Source organism: Squalius cephalus (assembly GCF_949319135.1).
Source record: "Squalius cephalus genome assembly, chromosome: 18".
Taxonomy (NCBI): Eukaryota; Metazoa; Chordata; class Actinopteri; order Cypriniformes; family Leuciscidae; genus Squalius; species Squalius cephalus.
Genome location: NC_137139.1, coordinates 36,240,134 through 36,262,602, shown reverse-complemented (window position 1 = coordinate 36,262,602; position 22,469 = coordinate 36,240,134). Strand labels below are relative to the sequence as shown.

Here is a 22,469-nt window from a genome sequence, read left to right as displayed (position 1 = left end):
TGTTCGGGCTCATCTGTGCAGTTTTTTGTTATTTTTTGTTTTTCATTCATTCAAGTTTGTCTGAAATCTTGTGTGTGCGCAGGCCTCAGGGGGCGGAGCTCAAGCTGATGAGGGCGTGGAGGAAGGGGGCGGAGTCAGGAGGCGGGTCCCTCACATTGAAATGAAGCTGGTCCCGCTGGAGGAGGGGTCAGAGGTCACGCTGAACAGTGACATCACTGCCATGATGGACCGCAGGAAAGCAGCCGTCTACCTCACACTGATCGGCCTGCTGATATTCTGCACAGGTCATCACACACACACACACACACACACACACTCACTCACACACTCACACACACACACACACACTCACTCTCACACACACACACACACACACACACACACACACACACACACACACACACACACACACACACACACACACTCACTCACTCACTCACACACACACACACACACACACACACACACACACACACACACTCTCACACACACTCACTCAGGGTTGGGTCTCCTCTGCAGCGTTCCTGCTGGGATACGTGGCGTTCCGTGGGATGTGCCGCCTGTGTGTGGAGGAGGGGGATCTGATTCCTCTGAACGACGCGGCGGGAGTGGCCCAGTCGCCCGAGGGGGGGGTGCTGTACATGGCCGAGCTCAGAGCCATGCTGAAGAAGTACCTGAGGGAGGAGCGGATCGAGAGCACGCTCAGGTCACTGCCTCACAACACAGTCAGAAATAAACACTCAAATTAAACAATACAAATGGGAAATTAAAATAAATTATTTAAAAAATAAAACTTATTAATAATGAATTCCATCATAAATAAATTAATGTAAACAGTAAATCAGAAAAATGGAAAATTAAAATAAATGAATATGAAAAAAAGTAATTCATAAAAATGGAAAATTAAAAGAAATGATTTAAAAATAAAACTCTAAAATAAACATTTTCTAAAATTAAAATAAATGATTTTAAAAATAAAACGTAATAATAATGAATTCAGTCATAAAAATATAAAATTAAAATAAATTATTTAAAAATAAAACTCAAAAATAAACACTTACTAAAATAAATAATAAAAATAGAAAATGAAATAAATAAGTAAATAAAATAAAAGAATAAAAATTAAATGTTAACTAAAATGTCAAATAAATAAATGTCAAAACAAATCAAAATTTTAAATTTATAATGTAATAAACTAAATTATAAAAATGTCCAATTTAGACAAATAAATTATTTAAAAATAAAATAATGAAAATAAAACACTACAATTAAATCATAAAAGGTACATTTCAAATTAAAATAAATCAAAAAATGACTATCAAAAACATATAAAAATGAGTTAAGCTGCATGTCATGTGACCACTAACCTGCATCCGAGACCCGTGAGCATGTGAATGTGAAGCAGGAAGTTGAACTCACCTGTGACCTCTGACCTGTGTTGTGCTGGTGTGTTTCAGGCGCGTGAGCCGGGCGTCTCATCCTCCGGGATCTTCCGAAGGGAACGCTTTGGCCCGGGAAATCCTCCAGAACCTGCAGAACCTCGGCATGGACCACACCTGGACCGACTCGCACTACGCCACGCTGCAGTTTCCCTCCAGGTCACACTCCATCTGTCCATTCATGGTCAACCTGTTAACTACATTACCCACAATGCCACAGAATCTTTTCACACAATATTAACGCTGCAGTCCGTCTGATGTAGATAAAGAGGCGTTTCTATGGCTATGAGTGTGATATTGCTCATTAATATCCAAGTATATGATACAGCTTTCATTCTTCAGCTCAATCATATATTCATGAGAATAAATCAGTTTGAATAAGGAAAGCGATGTCTTTGTCATAGGATCCTTTCAGTGGTTAAAGTTTCCGCAGTCATTGCTTGTGCTGCACTTTATTTCTACCATTTTGTTTTATTAGTTTATTTTCATTGATCTATTTACCTTTTTAGAATTGAAAAGATAATAAAGATATTGTTTGATAAATGAGATCTCTGATTGTAGTCCTAAATTGTATTGATTGTAGTAACGAAAAAGTAGTGCTTAAAAAAAGTCCTTACGAATCCTGTGATACTCAACTGCCATTGGCCCATCTGCGTTCGAGGGGAGGGGCTTAACTCTCTATATGCATACATAAAGCTATTAAGGTCATGTGGTTCTCCTGGTCGCTGGTTGGTTTGGTTCATGGCTTAAAATGCTTTAATGAAGACTTTTTTTTAAATTCCATGTTGGTAAAAATACTACGCCGCTAAAAAAAGTGGGCGGGCACTAACGCATCATACGTCTGCTCTGCTCCTATAGGACGCAGCGGAACACTCTCTGGTTGGTCGATTCTGAGGGGGCGGAGCTTGAAGAGATTCTGTTAGACAGCGAGGGATACTGCGCCTACAGCGCCACGGGAACAGCCACGGTAACCATGACGACCACCGCCGCTCATGAACCTGCTTAGCACACGCGTGTTCCCATATACAGTCAAACCAAACTTTACACAGACACCTTTCTCACATTATCTCAGTTTATTCGCTATAGTTTAGAGAATGGTACTAAAATATGAGCAGAACTCAGTGGATATTTGACTGGTTTTGTCCGTCCTTCTGTTAGACTGTCTCACACATGAATTATGTTGAATATCTGTCAGCTGTTAAATTTAACTACACAATTAGATAATACCAGTTTAGCTCAACCAATCACCAAGCAATGCTTCATTGTGTTCAGTCTGTGTGTAAAAAGAGCATTAGCAATTAAAGAAAACACACTTCAGCAAAACATGATCAGCTCAAAGTGTCCCAATCATTATTGGTCCCAAATGTCACAGGTAGTCTCTGTATGAAGAGTTTCTGGGTGTAATATGTCACAGTTTACTTTATTTTGCTCTCCTCACTTACAGAAATGAACTATAGTGTCCTGATCACACTAGTGAAAAAATATATATGGTGTCTGAATAATGTTTGGTTTGACTGTATGTGTGTAGATTTATAAATCATGCTTTTCCCTGTTGTTGTTTAATTCAATAATTACCATAGAAACATGGTTTCTGTTAACATGGGATGCATATCCTGTTCATGCAGTCTAGCTCGTCCCACAGTCTCTCTCACACACACGTATTCAAGAACACTATGATTCACAAAATACAATTATTACAGAGGACTATGGATAAAAATAAAGAATAATAGTACAGATACATAATACAACTGATTATGATTATTAATAAAAACTAATAATAGACCCTTTTTGCGCCTAAGTCACGGCTTTCGCTGGAGGCACACTGCAAAAACTGCTTTTCTTACGTATTTTTGTCTTGTTTCCAGTCCAAATATCAAACATTTCTTAAATCAAGATGCATTTACTAGATGAGTAAAATGACATAAGATATTAAGTCTTGTTTTCTGGGGAAATAAATAAAAATGAAGTGAGTTTTTCCTTAAAACAAGCAAAATGATCTGCCAATGGGGAGAAAAATAATGTTGTTTCTGTTTGAATTAAGATTATTTTTCTGACTCCATTGGCAGATAATTTTGCTTTTTTTAAGCATCAACTCACTTCATTTTGATTAATTCCCCCAGAAAACAAGACATAATATCTTATATCATTTTACTCATCTAGTAAATGCATCTTGATTTAAGAGTTTTTAGATATTTGGACTGGAAACAAGACAAAAATACTGAATAGATGCAGGAGAAGAAAGTTTAACACTTACTTTACCAATAAAAACAAAAAAATCTGTAGTCATTTTTGCTTATGGTTTAACTGAATCATCGAAGGCCAGAAGCAAGTACATCGGTCAATAAAGTGAGATTAAATGCATAAAATGTATTTTTTATTTAGCATAATTACTTATTGGACGTTTGCATAGTATTCTGATTTTCACAGAATTTATTTTCATTTTGAGGAATATTGAATATTTTTTTTGTGCAAGTGAGATGAGTAAATGCTCACATTTAGTCTAGAACTACAGTAACCATCATGTTCACACACACACACACACACACACACACACACACACACACACACACACACACACACACACACACACACCGCCTCAGCCCTTCGATTTGTCTCAACATTGGGACAGGACAGGAGAGCTGTCAGTCAAATTTGAAAAAGTAACTCAGATATTTTGTTGTAAATTTGAAAAGTAATGTGTTACTTTACTAGTTACTTGAAAAAGTAATCGGATTACATAACTCAAGTTACTTGTAATGAGTTACCCCCAACACTGACAAGGACCTGAACTGAAAAGGGGTCTATAATACTGAATATATTAAATGATGAAATGTTAGTCTTGGTGTGTGTGTGTGTGTGTTTGTTGCAGGGAGGCGTGGTGTACGTGAACTATGGGCGTCGGCAGGACTTCGAGGATCTGCGAGCGCTGGGCGTTTCCCTCAACGGCTCCATCGCTGTGGCGCGAGTGGGCGGAGCCGTGAGCTTCGCTGAGAAGGTGTGGCTTGCGCAGGAGGCGGGGCATGTGGGCGTCCTAATTTACCCTGACCCCGCCGACGTTCCCCAGGATCCACGCCGACTCGGTCTCCATAGCAACGCCGTCATCTCCGAACACGTACGGAACAGCCCATCCAAAAATGATTGAAAAACCATTCTAGATTTAAAGGATCAATCAAAATAACTTTTGTTAATTATTTAATTTGTCCTCATTTTTAAGAGTTGAAATGATAAATGTGACAATTTCAATGACTTTTCTTAATATTTTTTTTTTTACAAAATGTATATATATATATATATATATATATATATATAAATAAATTTAAACCGTACAATTTTACTTAGCACTTTTTGATAAGTGTTTAAAAATAATTTTTTTCTTTTTGTGGTATTTATGTGCACTTTTATATTATTTTTATACTGGCTTCTATTTGCCAGTTACTTTTTTTTTTAAAATGATTAAAAATAATTATAGTTAATAAAATGATACATTTGCCAGAATTTCTATTACTCTTTTCTTTTGTTTTTAAAAACTAAAATTTATAAAAATTGAAACAGCCGATCCAAAATGATTCAAAAACCATTCTAGATTTAAAGGATCAATTAAAATAACTTACTGTCTCGTTAATTACTTAATTAGTCCTCATTTTTAAGAGTTGAAATGATAATTTGGTTACACTTTATTTTAAGGCGACGTAGTTACATTGTTCTTGCTCAAATAAATACTGAGTAATATTAATATATAGAGTTACGGTTAGGGTTTGGTTTAGTTACTTGTAATTATGCATAATTAACTGTTAGTAACTACATGTAATAACGTGTTACCGATCATTTTGACAATTTCAATTACTTTTCTTAATTTTTTAAACTAAATTTATAAATAAATAAAACATTTTAAACAATTACATTTTACCCAGCACTTTTTGTTAAAAGTGTTTAAAAATTATTCTTCACTTCATGTGGTATTTATGTGCAGAATGTATTTTTTTATACTGATGTCTATTTTAAGTTTTAAAAAAACTCATTATTAGAATAACTTTAGTTGATAAAAATGATACATTTTATTTTACACTGTTACAATTACTTGCACTTTTTCATAAGAATGTTTAAAAAAACACATTTCTCATCATGTGATATTTGTGTATAGTTTTTTTAATTTTAATTATACTATTATATTTATACTATTTTAAGGGGGGAAAGTTACAAAAATATTTTATAGATGTAAACATTTTAGATTACTTTCCCACTAATTTTTAAGACTTTAAATTTGCCAGATTTCTTTCTTATTAAAATAACTGTATTTATTTACTCCTCATTAATAATGCACTTTTTCACATGAATATTTAAAAGTTTATATAATTCGCTTCATGGGGTATTTATATGTGCAGTTTTTTTTTTTTTTTTAGACTGTTTTTATTTATCTATTTTATTTTCCATGTCACACCCAACATTTTACAGAACCATTTAGATTCTCCAAAAACATTAATATTCTTATAGCATTTATGAATCATGCGCTGTGTTTGCTGTCAGGTGCACCTGGGCTCCGGCGACCCCTTCACACCTGGGTTTCCCTCATTTAACCACACCCAGTTCCCATCCACCCAATCCTCAGGCCTGCCAATCATTCCTGCTCAGCCAATCAGTGCCAACGTCGCTTCCAAACTGCTGAGGTCTGCCCCGCCCCTTTTCTCACTCATGTTTCATGAAATGAATGTCCTCAATGTGCAATATGACCAGGACATTACGATGTATTTATCTGTGTGTGTGTGTGTGTGTGTGTGTGTGAGTGAGTGTGTGAGTGAGTGAGTGAGTGAGTGTGTGTGTGTACAGTATGTGTATTCCCAGATGTAAGGGTCATATGAGATGTATTTATCTGTGTGTGTGTGTGTGTGTCAGTCAGCTGTCCGGAGCCGATTGCCCGCGGGGTTGGCAGGGCCGGTTGCCGTATGTTCAGTGTGTTCTGGGTCCGGGCTTCACGGGGCCCGGCGAGCGCAGGGTGAAGATGGCCGTCTACAACACCATGAAGCCGGTTCTGCTCAACAACATCTTCGCCTCCATAGAGGGAAACATCGAACCCGGTACGTCGTGCTGAGAGTGTGTGAGCAGAGGATCCACAGATGAGTGTGTTAAAGGGCCCCTATTCTGGATTTTTGAAAATGACCTTTCATGTAGTGTGTAACACAGCTCTGAGTGAATGAAAACATCCTGCAAAGTTTTAAATCTGAAAGTGACCGTATATAAAGTTATTGTCTTTCAAAAGTAAGAGTCGAAATTAATCGTTTTTCAAACGAGTCATCGTTGTGAGGTCAAGACGAAACATTAGCATATTACCCGCCCACTTATTGACACTGGAGAGCATCATGTCCAGGAGACGCTGTGCTCTATAATGTGAAGGTAAAGCCAGTTTTCACTGCCCAAGGACGAGTGAAGAATCAGAGGTTAAAGTTCATCTTTACCGCGGTATCACAGCAGTATAATCCTACACTTTTGCTGTGTTCCCTTTATTTCACTGACGACTGCTTCTCAAATCTCAGAGTTCAATACAGGATTCACAAACCGCTTGCTCTTGAAAGATGGTGTTCAACATACTTAGTTTTGAGTTTTATATTGTGTAGGTCTCCTGCTAACTGGCTAACTCACGTTATCACTGCTTACTGAAATACTTCTGCTGATCAGCTGTGGACACGATTACCTATAACTGTGTCTATTAATGCAGATCGTCTGTCGTTCTCACTACTTTGAGGAGATATTTGTTTTACCAACGTTTATGTTACATCAGATCATTCACGCTAGAGCTCGGCTTATGTATACATGCACTGTTATTGATTCAGTTTCTACGTGTTCACCGCAATAAATTAGAAAAATACTCTGGTAATAAATGAGTACAAGTAAAATAATGGGTTTGTTGATGGACATGCACTTGTTAATGCTGATGGTGAGGAATTACAGTTGCAACATCTCATATAATGTTCCTCAAACTGAGTTTTTTTTAGTTTTTCAGTTTTTTTACCTTTGTTGCATGTAAACATGTTGTGGGAGACTCCACAACAACATTAGTAAACTTTAAAATAGCATAATAGGGGCCCTTTAAACTGGTCGTCTGTGCGTCTTTGGATTGGGAATCGAATATTGAGGTCAGGAATCGGATACTTGTTATAAAATTAAAAATTCGATTCCTCTTATTGATATATTTCAATATAATGTTAAACCATTCGAGCGAGAGACTCTGTTTTCTGTGTTCATGTGTATCAGTATATTGGATCCGTGCATTAATATTCCTGCTGCTAATATTCCTGCTCTATAATAACACAAATATTAATATTCCTGCTGCCGTCTCTATAATAACACAAATATTAATATTCCTGCTGCCGTCTCTATAATAACACTAATCAAACGACAGAAGACAGAGAGAGAGTTCACTCGTTCTTCACTGAATAACTTCTGTAACTATATTTGTAATGTGTGTTTTATTGATAAAGTGCAGATATTTTAGTTTCTGTACCTGAACACCTGAAACTCTTAAAACACTGTTTATTTCAATCATATCTGTCAGTTGTGTCTATTTGTTGCGATTGCTATTTTTTTATTTGTTCTTGTTTAATTACTGAGTGTTTAATAAAGCTTGAAGTTTATATTAGATCTGCTAGTTGCTTTTCTATAGTGTTTTAAAACCACAGTAAGTAAGTAAAGTTTATTTATAGAGCAGATAAGATTTTTATCACAGATAAAATCACAAAGTGCTTTACAAAGTGCAACCAAAATAATAAAACAGTATACAATCAATAAAAATTTAAAAAATTAAAAACCCAAAATAACAATTACAATAATAAATGTGTTAACCTTAAATAGCAGTGTCTAGGGCGTTCAGTCTGGGGGCCGGAGCCTGAGAGGACGGGCCTCGCCGGGTTTATAACGAGTCTTTGGGACCATTCAGATACAATTACATGTTTTGCAATAAGACTAAATGTGAATGAAATCTGTCTTTTTTTCTTTTCTTTTTTTACCTTATTGAAATCGGAATTAGGAATCGATAAAGTTTAAATGATACCCAACCCTAGTGCTTCTCTCTGCCAGATCACTATATCATCATCGGGGCCCAGAGGGACTCTTGGGGCCCCGGAGCCGTGAAGTCTGGAGTGGGAACAGCCCTCCTGATGGAGCTGGCCAGAACCTTCAGCAACATGGTGGAGAACGGTAAACACACTTCTGCACTCATCAGTTTAAGTGTCACCAGGAGTCAATTTTATCCTGATCCTTTGAGAAAGAATTCTATAATCATTTTTGTTAATTGTTATTTTCATTTTTTAACCTACATCTAGACGATCAGGTGCGGCTAAAGTGTCAGAAATTTGACTCTCACATCTGTGTACACACACACACACACACACACACACACACTGACCTGTCTGATGGTCTTCAGGCTTTCACCCCAGACGCAGTCTGCTGTTCGTCAGCTGGGATGGGGGAGACTTTGGGAATGTTGGTGCCACTGAGTGGCTGGAGGTCAGAACTGCACAAACATCATCAAACACGTGGATGGGTGGATGGATGGATGAATGGATGGATGGGTGGGTGGATGGATGGATGATGGATGGATGGATGATGGATGGATGATGGATGGATAATGGATGGGTGGGTGGATGAATGATGGATGGATGGATGATGGATGGGTGGGTGGGTGGATGAATGATGGATGGATGGATGATGGATGGGTGGATGGATGGATGATGGATGGATGGATGATGGATGATGGATGGATGAATGATGGAGGAATGATGGATGGATGGGTGGGTGGATGGATGGGTGGGTGGATGGATGGATGGGTAGATAGATGGATGATGGATGGATAGATAGATGGATGATGGATGGGTGGGTGGATGAATGATGGATGGATGGATGATGGATGGGTGGGTGGATGATGGATGGATGGATGGGTGGGTGGATGGATGGGTGGATGATGGATGGATGGGTGGATGGATGGGTGGGTGGATGGATGGATGGGTGGATGATGGATGGATGAATGGGTGGGTGGGTGGATGGATGGGTGGATGATGGATGGGTGGGTGGATGATGGATGAATGGATGGATGGGTGGATGGGTGGGTGGATGGGTGGGTGGATGGATGGATGGATGATGGATGGATGGATGATGGATGGATGGATAATGGATGGGTGGGTGGATGAATGATGGATGGATGATGGATGGGTGGGTGGGTGGATGGATGGATGATGGATGGATGGATGATGGATGGATAATGGATGGGTGGGTGGATGAATGATGGATGGATGGATGATGGATGGGTGGGTGGGTGGATGAATGATGGATGGATGGATGATGGATGGGTGGATGGATGGATGATGGATGGATGGATGATGGATGATGGATGGATGAATGATGGAGGAATGATGGATGGGTGGGTGGATGGATGGGTGGGTGGATGGATGGATGGGTAGATAGATGGATGATGGATGGATAGATAGATGGATGATGGATGGGTGGGTGGATGAATGATGGATGGATGGATGATGGATGGGTGGGTGGATGATGGATGGATGGGTGGGTGGATGGATGGGTGGATGATGGATGGATGGGTGGATGGGTGGGTGGATGGGTGGATGATGGATGATGGATGGATGAATGGGTGGGTGGGTGGATGGATGGGTGGATGATGGATGGGTGGGTGGATGATGGATGAATGGATGGATGGGTGGATGGGTGGGTGGATGGATGGATGGATGATGGATGGATGGATGATGGATGGATGGATAATGGATGGGTGGGTGGATGAATGATGGATGGATGATGGATGGGTGGGTGGATGAATGATGGATGGATGGATGATGGATGGGTGGATGGATGGATGATGGATGGATGGATGATGGATGATGGATGATGGATGGATGAATGATGGATGAATGATGGATGGATGGGTGGGTGGATGGATGGATGGGTAGATAGATGGATGATGGATGGATAGATAGATGGATGATGGATGGATGATGGATGGATAGATAGATGGATGATGGATGGGTGGATGAATGATGGATGGATGGATGATGGATGGGTGGGTGGATGATGGATGATGGATGGATGGGTGGGTGGATGGATGGGTGGATGATGGATGGGTGGGTGGATGGATGGGTGGATGATGGATGATGGGTGGATGGATGGGTGGGTGGATGGATGGGTGGATGGATGGGTGGATGATGGATGATGGATGGATGAATGGGTGGGTGGATGGATGGGTGGATGATGGATGGGTGGGTGGATGATGGATGAATGGATGGATGGGTGGATGGGTGGGTGGATGGATGGATGGATGGATGGATGTATGGATAGATGGATAGATAGATGGATGATGGATGGATGATGGATGGATAGATAGATGGGGATGGATGATGGATGGATAGATAGATGGATGATGGGTGGATGAATGATTGATGGATGGATGATGGATGGGTGGGTGGATGAATGATGGATGGATGGATGATGGATGATGGATGGATGGATGATGGATGGATGATGGATGGGTGGGTGGATGAATGATGGATGGATGGATGGATGATGGATGGGTGGGTGGATGAATGATGGATGGATGATGGATGGGTGGGTGGGTGGATGGATGGATGGATGGATGATGGATGATGGATGATGGATGGATGAATGATGGATGAATGATGGATGGATAGATAGATGGATGATGGATGGGTGGATGAATGATGGATGATGGATGGATAGATAGATAGATGAATGATGGATGGATGATGGATGGATAGATAGATGGATGATGGGTGGGTGGATGAATGATGGATGATGGATGGATGGATGGATGATGGATGGATGGATGAATGATGGATGATGGATCAGTGGAATCAGTGGGACTCTGTTTGTTTCCAGGGTTACCTGACGATGCTGCACCTGAAAGCTGTGGCATATTTCAGTTTGGATCAGGCCATCCTGGGTAAAATACACACACACTGACCCCTAAACCTCCCCATAACACACACACACACACACACACACACACACCTGTTCCACAGCAGGATAACTTGAGCCCTGTGTGTGTGTAGGTGATGATAACCTCTCGGCCTACACCAGTCCTCTGCTCGCGGATCTCATCGAAGGAGCCATTAAACAAGTGTGTGTCTTACACTCTCTCCCCTCAGTGTGTGTAAACCTGAACAGCAGGAAGTGCGGTGTGTGTGTGTGGTCATGTGTTTGAGAGGAGTTTGTGTTGCAGGTTGAGCATCCGAAACACACGGGCCAGTCGATCCTGTCTCTGGTGCAGCGTCAGGGCAGCTGGAGGAACATGTGAGGAACCAGTGTGTGTGTGTGTGTGTGTGAGTGAGTGTGTGTGTGAGTGTGTGTGTGTGAGTGAGTGAGTGTGTGTGTGTGTGTGTGTGTGTGTGACAGTGTGTGTGTGTGTGTGTCTCTGGTGCAGCGTCAGGGCAGCTGGAGGAACATTTGAGGAACCAGTGTGTGTGTGTGTGTGTGTGTGTGTGTGTGTGTGTGTGTGAGTGTGTGTGTGAGTGTGAGTGTGAGTGTGAGTGTGTGTGTGTGTGTGTGTGTGACTGTGTGTGTGTGTGTGTGTGTCTCTGGTGCAGCGTCAGGGCAGCTGGAGGAACATGTGAGGAACCAGTGTGTGTGTGTGTGTGTGTGTGTGTGTGTGTGTGTGTGTGTGTCTCTGGTGCAGCGTCAGGGCAGCTGGAGGAACATGTGAGGAACCTGTGTGTGTGTGTGTGTGTGTGTGTGTGTGTGTGTGTGTGTGTGTGTGTGTGTGTGTGTGTGTGTGTGTGTGTGTGTGTGTGTGTGTGTGTGTCTCTGGTGCAGCGTCAGGGCAGCTGGAGGAACATGTGAGGAACCTGTGTGTGTGTGTATTCTGCTGATGTGTGTTAACGAGTGTGTTCTCCTGATGTGTGTGTGTGTGTGTGTGTGTGTGTGCTGCAGAGTGAAGCCCTTGTATCTGAACAGCGGCGCCTACAGCTTCACCGCGTTCGGGGGAGTTCCTGCCATGCAGCTGCACTTCAGCGAGGTACAGCTAATGTGTTCAGTGTCTATTAAAGTTGGTCAGAATTGGTCATTTTGGTTTGAATGATTGTCCAGAGCCGCTGGAGAGTCACGTGACACCGGCTACTTCTCCTGTTCAGCTGTTTCTTGAGCATCAAATCATTACATGTGACCCTGCACCACACACCAGTCTCGAGGCGCACGGGTTTATCTGTGGCAATAGCCAACAATACAGTGTATGGGTCAAAATTATCCATTTTTCTTTTATGCCAAAAATCATTAGGATATTAAGTAAAGATCATGTTCCATGAAGATAATTTGTAAATATCCTACTGTAAATACATTAAAAAATTATTTCTGTGAGTGAATGCAGCAAAATCGCCAACATAAATGAACGACTTTAAAGGAGATTTTCTCAATGCTGATTTTTTTGCATCCTCAGATTCCAGATTTACAATAGTTGTATCTCAGCCAAATATTGTCCTATCCTAACAATCCATACATCAGTGGAAAGCTTATTTATTCAGCTTACATGTGATGTATAAATCTCAATTTCAAAACATTGACCCTTAGACTGGTTTTGTGGTCCAGGGTCATCATATTAGAGTGATTTCTGAAGGATCATGTGACACTGAAGACTGGAGTAATGATGCTGAACATTCAGCTTTGATCACAGGAATAAATTACACTTTACTATATTCACATAGACAACAGCTGATTTACATTACAATAATATTTCACTATTTTTACTGTAGTTTTCATCAGATAAATGCAGCTTTTGGGAGCAGAAGAGACGTAACCCTTGTGCATCGATAAAAAAAAGTTTCACACAGGTCCATAGAGGACAAAAATGTCCGTGTCAGAAAACTGTCATTTGAAGCACAGACTTAAGTTTGGTCTCATTTTACAGAAGACTGGCAGAATATTGTTGAAGTGAAAAAGTTTAAAAAGTAAAACCAAAAAAAAAAGTTTTATAGGTTTAAGTTTATGAAAATGATTTATGAACATTATTTTATATAAAATTTATATTTTATGAAACATGTTGATAATTTATTATAGTTTGTCAAATTTGCTCCATTTTGTGTGAGCAAAAACACGCCGTTTTAGTGTGTGTCCCTTTAAATGCAATTGAGCTTTAGCTCCGCCTCCGTTCAGAAGAGGGCGGAGTCTTTAAGTCAAGTCAAGTTTATTTATATAGCGCTTTTCACAATACAGATTCTATCAAAGCAGCTTCACAGTATTAAATTAAAATAATACATCAATGTTTGTTTCTAGTGGAAAACGTCCACGTTTGGTAATGCTGATCAATAGTATTGTTCCTCCAAGCCAAAGGCAACAGTGGCAAGGAACCGAAAAACTCCATCAGGTGACCTAATGGAGACAAAAAAAACCTTGGGAGAACCCAGGCTCAGTCGGGGGCCAGTTCTCCTCTGGCGTTTATGAACTAGAGGTCGGATTTAACTGTAAGATTAAAAGTATTATATGAATGCCTGGCTGAAGAGATGCGTCTTTAATCTAGTTTTAAACTGGGAGAGCAAGTCTGAGCAACGAACAGTATCAGGAAGGCTATTCCAGAGTTTTGGAGCTAAATGTGAAAATGCTCTCCCTCCTTTGGTGGATCTGGATATCCTAGGTATGACCAAAAGCCTAGAATTTAGTGATCTTAAAGAGCGCGATGGATTATAGGGCGATAGAAGATCGGTTAAATAGACTGGAGCTAAGCCGTTTAGGGCTTTATAAGTCAGTAGCAATACCTTGTAATTAATACGGAACTTTATAGGTAACCAATGCAGTGATGATAAAATCTGTGTTATATGATCATATTTTCTTGATCTAGTAAGAACTCTAGCGGCGGCATTTTGGACTAACTGTAGCTTGTTTATTGAGGATGCAGGACAGCCAGCTAATAAAGCATTACAGTAATCTAGTCTCGAGGTCATGAACGCATGAACTAACTTTTCTGCATCATAAACTGATTGCATGTTACGTAGCTTAGCAATGTTTCTAAGGTGGAAAAAGGCTGTTCTTGTAACATATGAAATATGATTTTCAAAAGACAGGTTACAGTCTAGTATAACACCCAGGTCTTTTACTGTAGAGGATAAAGTAACAGGACATCCTACTATGTTAAAGTTGTATTGTGAGAGGTTTTGTGGGCGGTTTTTTGAACCGATGATTAGTACCTCTGTCTTGTCTGGATTTAATAAAATTTGGATTTTTAGCGTTTTCATCTGGCCGTGATGAAATATAGATTTGAGTGTCATCAGCATAACAATGGAAACTAATTCCATGTTTCCTTATAATATTTCCAAGTGGCAGCATATATATTGAGAATAATAGAGGGCCTAACACAGATCCCTGCGGCACTCCATAGTTCACTGGAGTTATGATCGATTTTTCTCCATTTAAATAGACAAAATGGTAGCGGTCAGATAAGTATGATCTGAACCAGCTTAATGCTTGTCCTTGAACACCAGTATAATTTTGTAGTCGATCTAAGAGTATTGTGTGATCTATAGTATCGAACGCGGCACTAAGATCAAGTAAAACTAGTATTGAGATACAGCCTTGGTCAGAAGCTAAGAGTAAATCATTTGTGATTTTAACAAGCGCAGTTTCAGTGCTATGATGCGGTCTGAACCCAGACTGAAACTTTTCATAGATGTCATTTTCATGCAAGAAGGAGCCCAGTTGGGCAGACACAACTTTTTCTAGTATTTTAGACATAAAAGGAAGATTTGAAATGGGTCTATAATTTGCTAGATTATTATGATCTAATTGAGGTTTCTTAATGAGAGGTTTTATAACTGCCAGTTTAAATGTTCTTGGAACATGACCTAAAGATAAAGACGAGTTAATAATATTGAGGAGAGGCTCTTCCACTACAGGTAACACTTCTTTCAGTAGTTTAGTTGGTATTGGATCTAATAAACATGTTGTTGTTTTAGATGAAATGATAAGTTTATTTAACTCTTTTTGTTCTATAGTTGTAAAGCACTGTAATTGTTCTTGCGGGGTGATAATTGAGGCTGAATTATAAGGCGCGATTGAGGATTGAACATTTACAATTGTGGTTCTGATGTTTTCTATTTTCTCAGTGAAGAACTTTATGAAATCATTGCTACTAAACTGTAACGGAATATATTGTTCAGGTGACATCTGTTTATTTGTTAGTCTAGCCACGGTGTTAAATAAAAACCTAGGATTGTTTTGGTTGTTTTCTATTAGTTTGCGGAGGTGCTCAGCCCTGGCCGCTTTTAGGGCCTTTTTATTATGTGACATACTGTCTTTCCAAGCGATTCTAAAGACCTCTAAATTGGTTTCTCTCTTTAGAACATGCGTAGTATTGTTGTACCATGGTGCTTTACTTTTCTCTCTGACCTTTTTTAATCTAATGGGTGCAACAATATCCAATTTTCCAGAGAGAATGGTGCTCATAGTGCTAGTTAATTCCTCTAGTTCATCTATTTGTTTGGGTTCACTTTACACGAGCTTCAGAAACTCCGGCAATAACAGAACAGGCCAATCTCACTCATCCAGAATCCCAGGATAACCAGTAGCGAGTGCAGCCTTACGGAGAGACTCAGGAAGAGTTTCTGAATGTTAGTGGAGACATTTCTGCAGTTGTTGTGGAGTTACACTGATCATCTCATCATCATGTTTAACTTCTCCACAAGAGAGAGAGTCAAATTTTAAATTGTAATAACATTTCACTATTTTTACTGTATTTTTCATCAGACAAATGCAGAAGAGACTTAAAGATCATTCTGATATCGATGCTAGCATTGATCCTCATAGCATGCTAGTGTCCTGAACATGAGTGTGGTGTGTGTATGTGTGTGTTCAGGACGCGCGCTCGTACCCGTTCGTGAACACTCATCTGGACAGCGTGGGGCGTCTGCAGGAGCTTCTTCAGGGTCGTCTGGGTTCAGTGGGTCGAGCCGTCGCTGAGCTCGTGGGTCTGATGGCGCTGAAACTCTCCCACGATCACATTCTCCCGCTGGACGTCACGTGTTACAGCAGCTCCGCTCAGCAGCTCAGCGCTACGCTAAACCAGCACGCCGCGCAGCTACAGGTGCACACACACACCTTCAGAGGAACACACCACACCAAGATGATGCAACAAACATTCACTAAATCACAAACACACTGACATACGTCACTGAAAACTTTAGAAGCTTCTTTACGCCACTGCACATTTTTTTTTTTAATTTAAAGGAATACTTCACCTCTGGAAAGATGAATGTGTATTTAAAATGGGTCATTTATGTAGAAGAAATGTGAAATTATTTGGAGCTTTCTAGACTGAGTAAAGCCAGAAAATTTATTTTTGGCTCATGTGGATGAAAGACAACAACTCCCAGAATGCACTTGCTTCGCTGCCCTAGGAGGCCACTCCCAAGCCACGCCTACTGGCAAGAGAGCGCAGGCTAGGCTACTAGTGAGTCTCCGTGACGAGTCTGCCCGGGATTTTGAGATCGCCCAAAATGTCCGGGATTCGGCTTTTGCGTTCTTCAGCCTCCATTCATCATGTTTACTGTGGCGAGCAGGACGAGGCTGAGGCGCGCGGGAGAACGTCATTATGTTCACTGTGGCGAGCAGGACGAGGCTGACGGCCGCGGGAGAACGGCGCGAGGCCGGTGGCGTGATTACTGATGAGCCGGTCTCGTATCTCTCACGGAGGAGCGGGAATTTTCTTAGCAATGTTAAAACGCACATCAACCGATCACTCGTTTAGCGTTCATGTAAACACTACATTCAGATTCACCGATCGGAATGAATTCAGTTAGATTGAAACAAAAGGTGTGCATGTAAACAATGAATGGCGACCGCAGAAAGCAAAAGCCGAATCCCGGACATTTTGAACGATCTCGACGGCCGGACATGTCCGGGAAAAAGAGGATGGTAACCCCTACTACTCAGCTTTCTCCACAGAACAAGAGCCTGCTAGCTTAGCTTCCAAAGAAAGATGGCTGACACTGTGTACATTCTGTGAGTGAGATCCCTCTATGGGCGGGTTGAGAAGATGCGGGACAGCGCCTCCTACTGGCTGGAGTCTCTCGCCTCTGGCCAAAAAATCTTCTGCAAAATGACGATTTTTGCGTCATCGGAGGATTTTTTCCAGACAAAAAAATACATAAATCTCTCGTCTCAGGGGGATATGAGGGTGGAAAGCACGGTAATTCGAAAATACTACAGGTTTTCTACTAATACAAAGCTTAATGCTAAATCCTGAAGTATCCCTTTAATTGCATCTATTTATCTCACAATTTAGATATTTTTTTTTTAAGTCTATAAACTTGCAATTCTGACTTTTTTTTATTCAGTTTATATTTCTTAATTATAAAACATTTATAGACTTTTTTTTTCTACAAATTCTAAGAAAAAAAGTCAGAATTGTGAGATATATAGGAATAAAGGATAAATAAAAAATAAAAATAAATAATTGTGAGAGAATTATTATTTTTTAATTCAGTGGGAGAAACAAGCTCTCATAGATAAAACTAAGAAGAAACAAATTATGTTTGTCTTATGTCTCATAATGTCCTTTTACTGTTTTTACCAAAAATTATATTGTAATTCACAGTTTAAAAGCATGAATTTTACGGTAAAATTTCAGTTTTCACCATGTATGTTAAGGTAACTTAGTTAACGTGTGTTTACTGTAGCATTTTCACAGTATTTTTCAAATATTACACACATTTTTACAGTGAGCACACTTCACAGACTTGTATTGTTCCTATGTGACGTATAACCCTCATGCTGAAGTGAGCGTGCGCTGAGAAAGCTTCAGTGTTTCAGCTGATGTGTCTCTGCAGTCTCGAGGTCTGTCTGCGCAGTGGGTCTTCAGCGCTCGAGGGGACTTCAGCAGAGCGGCCAGGAACCTGCACGAGGCCATCCAGAACAGCGACATTCGGGACGAGAGACTGGCCAGACTCTACAACACGCGCATCATGAGGGTGAGCGCACTGAAAAACAATAGTTTACTCCTGAGACCCAGAAGAATAAACGTTTTGTGAATTTAGTATTCATTTGTGTCATTACATTGTTTAGAGCATAAGATTTTTTTTCTTTTTTAAATAATATTTTATTCATATGTTATGCTATGTCCTCTGTAGAGTATGGAAGCTTGTTTCCGCCACAGAATAAAACATTTTAAAAGATAATTGCGACTTTTTATCTCACAATAGTGAGTTTACATCTCGCAATTCTGACTTTATTTCTCCGAATTGCGAGATATAAAGTCAGAATTGCGAGATATAAAGTCAGAATTGCGAGATATAAAGTCAGAATTGCGTGAAATAAAGTCGCAATTGCGTCTTATAAAGTCAGAATTCTGACTTTTTCTCTCGCAATTGCGACTTTATATCACGCAATTCTGACTTTATAACACATAATTGCGAGTTTATATCTCGCAACTCTGACATATTTTCTCAGAATTGTGAGATATAAACTCACAATTGTGAAGATATAAAGTCCAGTTCTAAGAAAAAAAAAGACTTTTTTTTTTTTTTTTTACCTCAGAATAGTTTATATCTCACAATTGCGACTTTATATCATGCAATTCTGACTTTATATCTCCCAATTGCATATTATAAAGTCAGAATTGCGAGATATAAAAATCTTTTAGAAAAGTCTGGACTTTTATTGGATCATTATTTATAGAAAAGTCGCAATAACAAGACTTAATACCTTATATCATTTTACTACTTTAGTAAATGCATCTTGATTTAAGAAATGTTTGATATTTGGACTGCAAACAAGACAAAAACACTAAGTAAGAAAAGTGCGAAAGTACTGGGTCCCAGGAGTCATTCCGACTCAAAGCAGCTTTACAGAGATAACGACTTTATATCAAGTAATTCTGAGATAAAAAGTCAGAATTGTGAGATTAAAAAGTCGCAATTACCTTTTTTATTTCATTGTAGTTTATCCACGTTAGATGTGGACACAAAACACGTGTTTATTGCACACAGGTGGAATACTACTTCCTGTCGCAGTACGTTTCTGTGGTGGAGACGCCGTTCCGTCACGTGTTTCACGGGCGTGGCGATCACACTCTGAGCGCGCTGGCGGATCACCTCTCGCTCCTGCGCTCGGACCCGCAGATGTTCGACGAGGCCCGTTTCCGCCGCCAGCTAGCACTCTTCACCTGGACGCTACAGGGCGCCGCTAACGCGCTTAGCGGAGACGTCTGGAACATAGACAACCCTCTCTAGAGCTCCACATGAGCGTTAGCGTTTGCTTTTATTTATCCAGCCGACCCAGAACAGTCACTAATTTCAGGGATATTCTACAACGCTTAATGTGGCTTAAAGGTGACATATTAAAAAAAATAGCAATAGCTTAAAATAGCTTGAACTTGAACTCGACAGCCTCATTTAGTATGCGCGGTTCTATGAATATGCAAATGAGCCCCGCCTCCACTCACTCACTCAGCTCAGAGATCCACTGGTTGACGATCACACGTTGATCTGATTGGTTACAAGGTAGTTTGTGACGTCAGAAACACCAGCGATTTCAAAGCGTGTGTTTGAGACTGTCTTTGGTTCACTGCAGTTTTAAGGAGGAAATACTCAGCAATGCTGTCGACTTATGAACTTACACATGGTTTGTCTTAAAGCGGATTAAAAACACCACATAGACACATAAACAACATTAAAAGCTGGATTTTCACCACAGGGCGACTCTATATCTATATGAATTAGCTTACTCAAATATTTTAATTTGAGAGCAATTAAAATGAGTACAAAGTAAAAATCTGCTTACTTACACTTTATATATCTTAACTTAACTTGATGTAACTGATTACCTCAAACTTTTTTGAGTTTTGCCAGTTTATTTGGGTTTACAGTGTAGCAATACAAGTGGAAAGACAATCATTTTACGTTATGCGTTTTCTCCCCCTTAGAAACAGGCTGAATGCACCAGGACACAAGAACAAATTTAGTTTAATATAAACTATATATTAACAGACAAGGGGCCAGAATATGAACACAAAGCGCTAAATTGCAACAAAAAAAAAGCAGTTTTTTCACAGGAATAAAAGACATTAATGCCTCATTACGGAGATATTAAGACCAAATTCGATAAATAGCTTATTAATAAGACATACTAAATACAAGCAAAGCTTAAAGTTTAGCGTTTTAGAATATCCCGAATTTGATTGCATCGCTTCTGGTTCAGAGTGTATTTTCATATCTGCTCAACAACTGTGATTTACTAATGTGTTATTTTCTGTCTCCTCTGGTGATCTTCCCAGTTATTTAAGCGACCACTGGATATCTCCTTGTAATTTACTTTCTTAATTAACAGTTATGATTGAGAAGAGAATTTTTATTACCGAGTGATAATAAGACTCTTATGAATGTGAGCGGTAATTATCGGGAGCAGTGACTCTCATAATTATGACAGTCATACTGTCGTCCAATCAAAAAGCAGCATCTGCTTTCAATCAACTCTATGATGTCGCATGACCCCGCCCTCAGGCTGTGACATCATTGTAGTCACGCCATGTCGTCATTACCGTAATTGTGATATTCCAACTTGTAAAAAGCATTCACGTCCTTATAGTACTCGTAATTGCAACTTGTAAACTCCAACTTGTATCACATGACCGCTGTAAGGCATTGATAGTGTTGCCATAGGATCGGATAAATTGTCACGTGTTGTCATCTCGAAATTACGGTAATTACGACATGGAGTGAATGCAGTATTTTACCTGTAGATCAGGTGCATCTCATGTTAAAATCTTCAGTCTGGATTGATGTGTTGAGCAACTGATCATCTGATCTACTGTACTGATCATTGATTAGATTCTGAAGGGATTTACAACATATGCTGTATAGTGCATTTCAATAAAAATGTTTTTTCTGTCTCTCAAATACCAGTTTTATTTTATTTTTTCAAAAACATCTACAACATCTTCAAAGGAATACATGGCTGTGCCACTATTGCTGTAACTAACAGGCATATTTGCAAGTTTTGACCAAAACAAACGGACCAAACTGCAACTTTTGAGAGAAGTTATAGTTTATAAATTCTTAAAGTAGTCTCAACGTATTTTATAATGAACACAAAACCAGAGAGCAATCTGATGAAACGAGGCGCATGCGCAAACAACTCTGAGCAGCGCGGGAGTGCGCGCAGAGAGACAGAAGAGTTTCTGAGGTAAGACCAGAGTATGACACGTTTACTTCATGACAAATTAAATGACTTTTAATTAGTAAAAACATTTATTTTTAAAATAGTGACGTTTTAAATAAAGAATTATGAAAATATGTTTTAAATCTAAATAAACGTAATTTGTCATGTAACAGCCGTTAAAACATTCAGGGTAATGGTGTCGTGAGCTTTAATATTTGTCTTTGTGGCTCAAATACTAGTTTTATAGATTTTTCAAACATCTACAACATCATGATCAGAGGAATAAACTGCATATTATGGATATATGGATAATAACAGCCATTTGCTGGTTTTACCCAAACGAACAGACCACTGCAACTCTGAAAGAAGTTTAGCTGTAAATTCCTAAAGTAATCAGCGTATTTTAGTCAGAATAAACACAAAACAAGGACAGTCTGATGAAACGTTTTTATTTACATTTAAAAAGAAACCGTTACAACGGGCGCACAAGGCGCATGCGCAAACAGCGCCTCGAGCACGCAAGGAGATCTGTTTCTGAGGTAAGAAATATTTGCTTCAGGCTTAATTAAACTAGTACTTTTATATAATCAAATAATGCCTAATTTGATCCTAAATCAATGACGTTTTGGATAAAGAACATTATTATGAAATAGCCGTTAGAATATCACTGTAGTGCCGTGTTTAATTTCTGACAGGAATGAAAACGAGTGTGAGGGAAAAGTTCAGTTTGTTCAACGCGGTAATTGTTGAGCTAAACTTTAATTAGACAAAATGTCTATAAAACAGCTTTGAAAGTTGTGAGTTTTGAAAATGAAATGTGATATTAGACCATTGTGCTGTGTGATTTTCATCTGCATAAAAATTAATATGACATATTCCCTG

The 22,469-nt window shown here is 39.5% G+C and overlaps 1 protein-coding gene across 8 annotated transcripts in view; it reads left to right on the top strand.

Annotated features, from left to right (window-relative positions):
* tfr2 (transferrin receptor 2) overlaps positions 1 to 20,571 on the top strand; it is a 33,973-nt gene extending 13,402 nt beyond the window's left edge. For all 8 annotated transcript variants that reach the window (XM_079848274.1, XM_079848276.1, XM_079848275.1 and 5 more), the window contains 16 exons: positions 83 to 284; positions 520 to 706; positions 1,458 to 1,598; positions 2,298 to 2,406; positions 4,309 to 4,551; positions 5,964 to 6,103; positions 6,330 to 6,511; positions 8,508 to 8,627; positions 8,854 to 8,936; positions 11,331 to 11,394; positions 11,504 to 11,571; positions 11,674 to 11,744; positions 12,381 to 12,465; positions 16,288 to 16,515; positions 18,260 to 18,400; positions 19,418 to 20,571. In XM_079848274.1, coding sequence (XP_079704400.1) covers positions 83 to 284; positions 520 to 706; positions 1,458 to 1,598; positions 2,298 to 2,406; positions 4,309 to 4,551; positions 5,964 to 6,103; positions 6,330 to 6,511; positions 8,508 to 8,627; positions 8,854 to 8,936; positions 11,331 to 11,394; positions 11,504 to 11,571; positions 11,674 to 11,744; positions 12,381 to 12,465; positions 16,288 to 16,515; positions 18,260 to 18,400; positions 19,418 to 19,660 — 2,307 coding nt within the window. In that variant the 3' untranslated portion in view covers positions 19,661 to 20,571. The remainder of the gene's footprint in view (positions 1 to 82; positions 285 to 519; positions 707 to 1,457; positions 1,599 to 2,297; positions 2,407 to 4,308; positions 4,552 to 5,963; positions 6,104 to 6,329; positions 6,512 to 8,507; positions 8,628 to 8,853; positions 8,937 to 11,330; positions 11,395 to 11,503; positions 11,572 to 11,673; positions 11,745 to 12,380; positions 12,466 to 16,287; positions 16,516 to 18,259; positions 18,401 to 19,417) is intronic.
* Positions 20,572 to 22,469: the final 1,898 nt, after the last annotated feature.